The sequence below is a fragment of the Impatiens glandulifera genome, chromosome 4, assembly GCF_907164915.1.
Source record: "Impatiens glandulifera chromosome 4, dImpGla2.1, whole genome shotgun sequence".
NCBI classification, from domain to species: domain Eukaryota; kingdom Viridiplantae; phylum Streptophyta; class Magnoliopsida; order Ericales; family Balsaminaceae; genus Impatiens; species Impatiens glandulifera.
This window is the reverse complement of record NC_061865.1, coordinates 21,664,746-21,675,637: the sequence shown is the minus strand read 5'-3', so window position 1 is coordinate 21,675,637 and position 10,892 is coordinate 21,664,746. Positions and strand designations below refer to the sequence as shown.

Below are 10,892 nucleotides of genomic sequence, written 5' to 3'. Positions count from 1 at the left end.
TGATGATTGTTTCCTTGTTATCATATTTCTTTCCGAGAACCGACAGCTCATTTACCACATTTGTGAATCGGTCACTGAACTCCTTCATGGTTTCACCTGGCTTCAATTTGATGTTTTCAAACTTCTGGGTAGCCATCATTATCTTGTTTTTCTTGGTTCTTTCATTTCCCTCATGGAGTTGAATCACCGTTTCCCATGCCTCCTTTGCAGTTTTGCATTCTCTGACCTTAATGAAAGTATTTTTGTCTAGAGACTTGAAGATTTGGCTTCTGCAATGATTATCCAAATTATTTCTCATTTTATTATCAGCTGTCCATTCCTTTATGTCTTTCTCAATCTTTATCGGTCCATCAGACAAAATGAATGTCATCTCATCATCCATAGTGACTAGGTGCAGATGCATGCATATTTTCCAGTTAGCAAAATTGTCTCCTTCTAGCATTGGAGGCTTCTCGCTGAAAGTCATGCTTGTTTGCTCCGTGTTGCTTGAGTATTGAAACTGACTGCTCTGATACCAATTGTTAGGATCTAGATCGCCGATAGTGGATCGGGGTCCGGCTAAAGGATAATCTCTGACAACACTCAACGGTTGACACTAATCCGGTTAAGAATTAACATCGGTTTCAATACTACGCAAGTTGTCACAAACCCTTGAACCGAGTTCAAGTGCGGAAGTGGTTTGTTTCAGATTGAAGCAACACACACAAGATGGATAGAGATGAGATTTGGAGAATATCGGTTTGAAGATTAGTGAGGCGGTTAGAATGATGTGAGTCGGTTCGGATATGGAGCCGACAGGAAATATAGAATAAGACACAGGTTTTTATGGTTGCCTGCACCTGGGAAGTTGCTCATTTGACTTATACCAAAATGGTAACTTTTCTTCAGGCAATCTTCTGCAGCCTACAGCATATCATCAGACTTGTATAAATATGGCAATATCACAGTCTGATCCTTTGATGTAATCTTTTGTATATACTCAAACTGTTTGTTTGCACCAATTTGTAAATTGTTCTCAATTTGATATCCTTGACTTCTTTCTCTAAATAGTCTTCTCGTTGGATTTGGATTGTATTCTTCACTTCAACTGATTATGTTTACCGGTTGTTCAGTTCAACCGGATAGCTTCAGGTTTTAGATATGTCATTTGCTTCTTCTAGCCGCTTGATTTCTTGACCAGTTGGAGTTCTTGACCGTTCCTACACAATAAGTTTGTTTTGTTAAGTTCTTATTGACCGGTCAAATTTATCTAACAAAACCTCTTTCAAGACTCAACATAAGAAGGATGACACGTGATCATAAGTTTGTTAACATGACAATCATGCCATGTGAGTGGCTGTCACATTCGATGCGTACAAACTTTGCAACCTATGAGCAAATGGTAAACCCAAACCTTTACGCATGTCCTAGTTGAACCCTTTATCGCATCTTGGATGCATCTTGGGCCAGTGATTTTTCTGCCTATGCATATGCCTATGTTTTGCGATTGGGATTAGGTTATTCCTTTGTTGACCGCACTCGGGTCCCTTTGACTATTTTGAATGGGCACTACTAGAAGGCTATATCGGTGGCTTTGTGAGCGATTCATTGGTTGACATTTTTTTACCAATTCCGACAAATATTTTTTTACGTTTTGAGTTTTGAGTTTTATTTAAAATATAATCCAGAATTAATTATTTTTGAATTCGATCGATTGATATCATTTTAAATATAATTTTTATTTTTAATCTCGTGCAATGAGTCTGTGTATTTATTTTAGAAAATTAATTATTAGCTCGAGATAATTTTAAATAAATTGGCGAAGTAAAATTTGAGTATCTACCGCATTTAACATATATTGATTTTTTTTAAATATTATTTTGACTCGCTTAATACATTTATAACCCGTTTAATATGTTTTGACTCTTTGTTAATTGAACTCTTTATTTTTCTAATTGAACTCTTAATTTGGGTAGTTCAGGTAAAACACTTTTAAGTATCTAAATTTATTTAAACTGTATTATTCAACCCAAATTATTGTTTTTGAGTTAGGTTAGGGTTGGGTTAGATAGGCCGATCCATTGTTTGCTCAAACCTAATTTAAAATTAGAATTTTTTGAATCACTTTCACAAAGTTATAAGCTACTCTCAAATGCTTGTGAGATAGAGATGTTTCCATGCATCAATTATGTTTATGATGTATATTGTTGTGTCACCTAAAAGAATCTTCAATATGCGTTAATGTTCACTTGTTTAAATGATTCTAAATATTTAGTCAAGATTTACTCAAAATATTAATGTGTGGGTACCTTCTATATGTGTTGCAGTATTTGTTCCAGTTTCTCTTCATTTGCAAACTACATCTGTTGTTAAGTTTTCTGAGCTTAATTTCTCTAAGTGGTGTGAGCAAGTTTAGTTTCACCTTGGTGTTTTGGATCTTGACATTACACTTATAAATGATAAACTTACTACTCTTACTGATACAAGCAGTGTTGAACAGAGATCTTTCTATAATGCTTGAGAAATATCAAACAGATTGAGCCTGATGTTTATGCGGATAACTGTAGCAAACAACATTAAGTCCACACTTCGCGAAACTAAAAGTGCTCAGGAATTTATGACATTTGTGAATGATTTCTCTCAATATGACTACTGATAAGTCGCCTGTTGGGACACTTATGGGTACTTTAACCACCATAAAATTTGATGGTTTTTGTACCATGCATGAACATGTTCTCAAAATGACGAACATAGCGGTAAGATTAAAGTATATGGGATTAGAGGTTAATGAAAACTTTCTGGTGCAATTCATCATCAACTCTCTCCCTTCTCAATATGGCCCATTTCAAATGAGCTATAATGTTTTTAAGGATAAATAGAATGTGCATGAACTGTAAAGTATGCTCATTCAGGAGGAAGGAAGACTTAAGAAACCAATAGTTCATTCTACTAATCTCGTAGATCATAAAGGAGCTGAAAAGAAATCATGAAAGAATTATGGAAAGGGAAAACAAGGACTATCACAGATAAATAAGTCATTTGTCCCAATCCACAAGAAGGAACTGAAGAAAGATAAGTGTCATTTTTGCCAAAAGTATGGATATTATCAGAAAAATTGCCTGAAACATAAGGCATGGTTCGAAAAGAAAGGTAAACATAGTGCTTTAGTATGTTTCGAATCAAATTTAGAAGAAGTTCCTTATAATACGTGGTGGATTGATTCTGGTTGTACAACTCATGTTTCTAATACGATGTAGGGATTCCTTACGACCTAAACCATAAATTCAAATGAAAAGTTTATCTTTGTGGGAAACCGAGTCATAGCTCTAGTTGAAGCCATTGGAACCTATCACTTAATTCTAAACATTGGACATCATTTAGATCTTTTTCAAACCTTTTATGTTCCTTTTGTTTCTCGAAATTTGATTTCTTTGTCTAAACTTGATATAGTTGGATACTCTTTTAAATTTTGGAAATGGATGTTTCAGTTTATTAAAAAATGATCTTTTCATTAGTTCTAGTTCTCATGGTCTATACAAATTAAAACTTGATAACTTTTTTTCTGAACCTTATAACCTTGCATCATAATGTTGGATATAAATATGGGTTAGTTGATGAAAGTTCAGCTTGTTTGTTGCATAAACGTTTGGATCATATATCCAAATAAAGAATTAAAAAATTAGTGAAGAATGAAATCCTACCCGTCTTGGATTTTACTGATCTTAGAATATGTGTGGATTGCATTAAGGGAAACCACGCAAGACACACAATTAAGAAAGTTGCCACAAGTAGCTCACAACTCCTTAAAATTATACACATATATATGTAGTCCTTTTGATGTTCCATCTTTTGGTGAAGAAAAGTATTTATTACATTTATCGATGATTTTTCATGTTATGGTTATGTCTACTTATTGCATGAAAAGTCTCAATCAGTAGATATCCTTGAGGTGTTTATTACGGAAGTTGAAAGGCAACTAGACAGAAAGGTGAAAATTGCAAGGTCTGATCAGGGTGGTGAATATTATGGAAGGTATAATGAAGCTGGATAATTCCCATGTCCATTTGCTAAATTTCTATAAAGTCGTGATATATGTGTCCAATACACAATGCCAGGAACACCGGAACAAAATGGTGTTGCAGAAAGGCGTAATCGTACTTTATAGAAATGGTTTAGAGTATGTTAAGCAATTTGTCTTTACCCTCATCATTATAGATGCATGCTTTGAAAATTGTCATTTATGTATTAAACATGATTCCTAGCAAGTCAGTTCCAAAAACTTCTATTGAATAGTGGAAAGGAAGGAAACCTAGTTTAAGGCACCTACATGTTTGGGGTACGAATTTATAATCCACATGAAAAGAAACTGGATTCAAGAACAACCAGCGATTTTTTGTTGGTTATCTAGAAAAATTTAAGGGGTATAGATTTTATTGTCCAAACCATAGTAAAAGAATTGTTTAAAATAGTAATGATAGGTTCATTAAAAATGATAAAGTTAGTGGGAGTTTAGAGCCACGTCAAGTGGAGATTGAAGAAGTTAGGATACAAATTCTTGTAAATGTAACTTCTTCTCATGTTGTTGTTCTTACAGTTGTTGATAATCCCAATTACTTGCAAGGACAATAAATTAATGATCAAACACCACTCGATGAGGTTGTTACCAATAAACCTACAATAGATGAACCACATGAAATACCATTAAGAAGATCTATAACGGAAAGAAGATCGATTAATTCTAATGATTATGTGTTTTATCTTCAAGAGTCTTCATTTGACTTGGGAATTGATGATGATCTAGTTTCTAATAAGGAGACATTTTCTCATATCTCTAAGAATGATTCACTTAGAATTATTATGATAATGGTAGCTCATTATGATTTAGAGATTCATCAAATAGATGTGAAAACCGCATTTTTGAATGGAAATTCAGATGAATAGATTTATATGATCCAACCTGAGGGGATTTTCAGTTGAAGGGGAAGAACACATGGTGATTAAACTAAAAAAACAATATATGTACTTAAGCAAGTTTTCCGCCAATGGTATCTTAAGTTCAACGATATTATCACTTCCTTTGGATTTAAGAAAAATATCGTTGATAAGTGTATATACCTGAAGGTCAGTGGGAGCAAGATTATATTTCTAATTCTGTATGTTGATGATATCTTGCTGGCTACTAATAATCTTGATTTATTACATGAAACTAAGAAGTTTCTCTCTAATAACTTTGAAATGAAAGATATGGGTGAGGCATCATATGTGATTGGAATTGAAATATTCTACGATAGATCACAAGAATTTGTAGGTTTGTCTTAGAAAGCATATATTAATAATGTTCTAGAGAGATTCAAGATGGATAAATGCTCTTCAAGTGTTGTCTCAATTCAGAAATGAGGTAAATTTAGTCTCAATCAATGTCCAAAGAATGAATTGAACATTGTCAAATGGAACAAATTCCTTATGCATCCGTGGTTGGAAGTTTGATATATGCTCAAATTTATTAACATAATTTGTGATTAACATACTCCAATCAAATATGTTTGCAATCTTTGGATATACTTAACGTGTTTAACTAAGTATATTAATTCACCACGATAATGTTCATAATGATAAAATAACTAGTCTGTCTTTGGGCGATTCATAATATTTTATAATAATAAACTTCAATATACTCACGATAAAATAAAATAAAAATAAACACCATAATGTCATCTCGTTAATAAGCATCACATAAGCATCAGTAATTAAATTAACTTAATTTGATATCTTTTAAACTTTTCTAATTTGGTGACTTTGACAACTAACAAATTACACCTAATATAGATATCATATCAATAGGAGTATAAACTTTATAGCTTAATCACTTTGGTGATTAACAACCCCATTAATTGATTAATTTAATTTAATTTGATATCTATAAACTTTTCAAATTTGGTCACTTTGGCGAGTGACAAATTAATTATACATAATATAGATATAAGTTAAATAAGAACATAAACTTTTGATCACTTTAGTGATTAACAAACCCATTAATTCAATCAGTTCTTCGTCCATCATAATGATTTTTAGTATTCCTTATAATAAAACTTTCTGAGTTAACATCATGATTGTATACCTATATGATATATATTCTAATTATTCATCAATCATGTTTAAAAACTTTATAAAAAATTCTTATTATCAAACAAGTCATAATATAAATTCTTTAATTTACATTATAATCAAATAAGAACCTTAGAATGCTTATTAACCATTTAGACAGACTATTTCTTTCTTATCTTCTTCTTTTTAATGTGGACTATAATGGAAGAGAGATGCAGGAGAAGAGAAAGGAGGTTGTTACTGTGTAAGTCTGACTTCATGATATTTATTGTTTACATATAATAATGTATTATTTGAAAACAATAATTAATCTTTCAAATCTAATTTATCATCACATTCAAGTCTTTTGACAACAGATAACTTAACAAATTTATATATTTTTAATTTCAGATTTCCATTTACTTTGAAACTCTAATAGTCTTTACCAAGGAATAAAATAGGATGATAAATAATAATCGAAAAATCGCATGTTCAATAACCAAGCTCTTATATCACTTGATAGCTTTTAATCGTAATAAGTTCGTAATTATGCAATCTGAAAACTCTAATGTCACATATATATTATTAGCAAGATCTTTAAGCAATGTGTTTTTACGAACATAAATTAAACAACAGAGAGCATTCATCGATCAATAATGAGAGTTGAGAAATAAAATGATCCTCAATTAAGCAAGAATAGTGTTTCTCTCTTTTCCTCCTACTACTATTTTATTCTTGATGAGATAAGATAAATGTTATGCGTACTCATAGAGAGAGAGAGACATCTCATGACCTAAAAACCTCTTTTTATCAAAGTGGTGGGCTAGTTAAGTTAATTGGTCTATATAATTAAATCATTCTTGTTTGTTTACACATGGGCCACAATTGCTGGGCTTTATTAGACTAATGTCAAACATTATTTAGTTTGTTGTTTTATTTTTATTTATTTTTTTGGGTGTTGCTAAAATATGATATTGTTATTGGATTCAACATTTAAGTGATTATTGACAAAATTCACATCTTCATTTTGATGTTACATTGATGATCTTATTCTTATCCACCATCTTTTAAAAATCACATTAAGTATCAAAATATTGATTCAATATGTTTGTATTGTTTTTAAATATCATTTGTTTTTCACAAACATTCTAAAATGCTCAATATAATTGTACAACAGTGCACATATTTCATAAGAATAATCTAATAGAATAAAATTATTGCTTTGTGTTGAATTTTGATTATATATTTTGCTATAGAGCCTTGACCTGCATTATTCAGCCAAAAAAATAACTTTACCAGCATTAATATTATATTTAAAGATTTTAACTCGATTAGTTAAAGTATATTACAGCATTTTCTCTATAATAATGTGTTTGTACAATTATTATTAATTTTAGAATCATAATTAACACTTCATTTATAAGATTATTAATAGGTGATTTATTTTAAACAGAATTTTACACGCATATAAATTTTACATGTTTTATTATGTGTTATATTTTTGGTTCAATAATCACCCCGATATTTTAGAAGATGTATAGTTAAACTTAAGATAAACTATTATAATGATTTCAAATTTGTATAGTATGATATGCCATAATTGCGTTACAAAGACGGATTACATTATTGTTCTTCCAAGCTTGAACAATGTCAATATGTGTCGGCACAAGTCCATGATATTCATTAATAAATGAATGAATTACGTTCCCCTTAACCCATTTTAAAAGTAAATTGATCTAATAATAATAGTGGTCATCTTAAAGAGATCTCATGTTTTTCTTCTTGTAGAATACATGTCATGTCGGATCGACCGCCTTACCAAAATCCAAAGGCAATCATCGTATATGACATCCATCCCTTTACACGACGCTCCTTATTGCTTGTATATATTTAGTTATTTCTGATCAAAGCCTAACTTTGATGTAAAATATGTATTAGTTGTTAACACTCACATCTTACATGGGGTTGTCTAACTTCATGCATTAAAGCAAACATTTTGCATGTGCAATGACTCACAATTAACTTCCCTAATCTTTTCTGATACGCAAGAAAGACATGACTTAGAAATATTTTTAGTAAATGATTACTTATTTCATCATGTGGTGTTTTTTCAGAAGATGTTTTGTGGCCATGAATTGATAATGTTAACAAATTACGATGATATTTGATAAAGACCCAAATTTTTTGGGAGTTTGAGTAAATATCACTTGTTTTTTATTGATTGATTCTATTATTTCATTAGGATTTATATCATTTTATTCTATTATTTCATTAGGATTTATATCATTTTGATTTTCTTTTGTGGTTTGTGTACTATTACAAAATAACACTAAATTTTTTGTTCAATCTCAAATTCAATTATTCGGGTTGATCTAAAACTTGGTTCACCCGACTTTTAACTTCTTGGTGGGATTTATGTGTTTTACATTTTCTATTTTATTTTTAATTGATAACATATTACTATTAAATTCATAACTGCCTATAAATATTTTTAATGAGCTTTTTATAAATAAAAAAACTAATTAATGAAAATAATTTATACAACCCAAAAAAAAGATTGTCACAATGTTCTTCTAGAAGGGGATGAGGGACTGACTTAATTAATGTAGGTTCATGCTCCATAGACTAGGTAGAGTGCTAGACTAGGATTCAAATATTCCACACCTCAAAAAGCAATATATACTTTATACTATATTAATCACAATAAATAATAATAACACCAATACAAATTTAAAATAACTTATAAAGGCAGTGGAACCAATTCTTCCCCATTCTACAAACCCATCATTATATTGGACTTTAATCAAATCAACTAATATTTAACAAACACCATTATCTATTTCACCTTAAAACAATCCATCACTGTTTAGTTTTCTTAATATCATAAGTTTCAATTTCAATTATTGCGTCTTGTAATGGAGTCCCCTATTATGGCATAGATTGTATATTAAGATATAAGAGAATAGGAGAGTTTTATGATAATAAGTGCAATGTTTCCATATATGGGCTAACAATAGAACAAAAAAATTGAACTAACCAATCACCCCTACAAATATGTAATTTATATGATCGTCTCGATAATTTTAGTTTTATAACATGTTGCCTCCTTCGAACCGCTCTTGATACCAAATGTCCTCGACATTCCAGAAATTGTCGGATGCTTCCCCTATTTGATTGAACCATTCTTTGTTGTCATTGGTCTGGTCCTTGACTTGTAAATCTAACCCATGGTTTAGATAGGATTGTGGATTTTCGCCTTGATTATTAGGGTAATAATATGCAGCCATGTTATCTACATCGTTATTAACCGGATAATTGTTGTAATGAATATCGGTTAAGTCAGACACTTGGGTTGATCCGAAAGAGTCTGACGATGCTGCAGTCACAGAATATTGTTGAGATGGGTAACACATATTAATATTATCTTGTGGACCAACCAAAGGCATGTGACCATAATTCATATCGGTAGATAATTTCTCGCGTGTTGTAGCATCGGCTTGAATTCTCTCGGCTAATCTAGGCATCCAAAGGTATCGCATGGTGTCCTTGAATTGTTTGCTGTTCACGTCGCATTTGAGTTGTTTCGCGTGTTTCTGCACTCTAGTTCTCCAATAATTTTTTATCTCATTATCTGTTCTGCCCGGTAAGTGTTGTGCAATTTTCGACCATCTAATCAAATAATACATAAATGATTTTCAACACATCAATAAAAAAAAATTATCAAGCTCAAGAGAATACATGACATCATCATACCGATTTCCCCATTGAGAATGAAGCTCAAGAATAAGGAGTTGTTCTTCCGGTGTAATGTTTCCACGACGAACATCAGGGCGTAAGTAATTGAGCCATCTAAGTCTACAACTTTTTCCCGACCTTTTTAAACCTGATTAGATTGACCGGTTCCAAATCTTGTTATTCAAATTTAAATAAATTAAATCTCAAATATATTTCATTACTATTACAACAAAAAAAACATTTTTTCCGTACGGACATGATCAGATAAAGGAAATATATGCTTATAGGATTCATGTGGCCCAAGAAAGTTAGATCTCCACCTATCCCTTCAATGATCATCCCCATTTAGGATATGAACTTATTTGATTATTTGATATAAATTTATTAACTTATTAGCCAAAATTGATAAAATCCAATTTTTTTTCTTATTTGAAAACAACTTTTAACTGTTTAAAAAAAGAAAGAAAAGAGACGTGTAGAAATAGGATATTAATTACCTGCACATCGAGCAAGAGAATTCCAGCGGCCTTCACCATTAATGGATATGTAATTGGTAAGAATGATGTCTTCTTCAACAGTCCATGGTCCTCTTCTCAGATCCGCAGCTTCTTCTTCACTGATTTCATTTGCAGATTTCAACTTTCTTGATGACGATGATGATGATGATCTCTGATCATCACTATCCATTCTTCAATGATCGATCGATCGATTTGATGGGTTTTTTAGTTCAGAAAGCAGGAAAGAGAGAGATTAAAAGGGATCAATTTGGTTAGTAGATTAATGGAGGGAAGGGGCTTATATAGAGTATACACTTTCAGAGATGATTATAATAATACAGGAGAACTGTGACATGTGAGGAAGCACAAGCCGCAATAAGCTGTAATTTAATTATATATCATAATTGTATCACACAAGTTTGCTTAAATATTCCCTTTCAAAACAAAATCTGAAATTTCAATGGGTGGGTCATTCGCTACTACCCTCCAATTGTGTGTTGGTGATATTTTCTTATTTATCTAATAAAATTATCGTTTCAAATTTTTGTAATTTAAATAATACTCTCGATCTTAATTTAATCTTAATTTGGTAGGCCA

At 31.3% G+C, this 10,892-nt stretch overlaps 1 protein-coding gene across 1 annotated transcript; it reads right to left on the bottom strand.

The window, feature by feature from the left end:
- Nucleotides 1–9,119: 9,119 nt before the first annotated feature.
- Nucleotides 9,120–10,485, bottom strand: LOC124934933 (transcription factor JAMYB-like). Its single transcript, XM_047475420.1, has 3 exons — nucleotides 10,296–10,485; nucleotides 9,817–9,946; nucleotides 9,120–9,732 (listed from the first exon to the last, which is right to left on the bottom strand). The coding sequence occupies exons 1-3, from the start codon at nucleotides 10,483–10,485 to the stop codon at nucleotides 9,153–9,155; spliced, it is 900 nt and encodes a 299-aa protein (XP_047331376.1). The 3' UTR covers nucleotides 9,120–9,152.
- Between the last annotated feature and the right edge of the window lie 407 nt (nucleotides 10,486–10,892).

What these genes read in the sequence shown, in the direction of transcription:
- LOC124934933 (XM_047475420.1), bottom strand. Translation starts at nt 10,485, where the DNA reads ATGGATAGTGATGATCAGAGATCATCATCATCATCGTCATCAAGAAAG. An exon ending in TTCTCTTGCTCGATGTGCAG is followed by an intron (nt 9,947 to 10,295) that starts GTAATTAATATC and finishes CAATCTAATCAG; the next exon opens with GTTTAAAAAGGTCGGGAAAA. An exon ending in CATTCTCAATGGGGAAATCG is followed by an intron (nt 9,733 to 9,816) that starts GTATGATGATGT and finishes TTATTTGATTAG; the next exon opens with ATGGTCGAAAATTGCACAAC.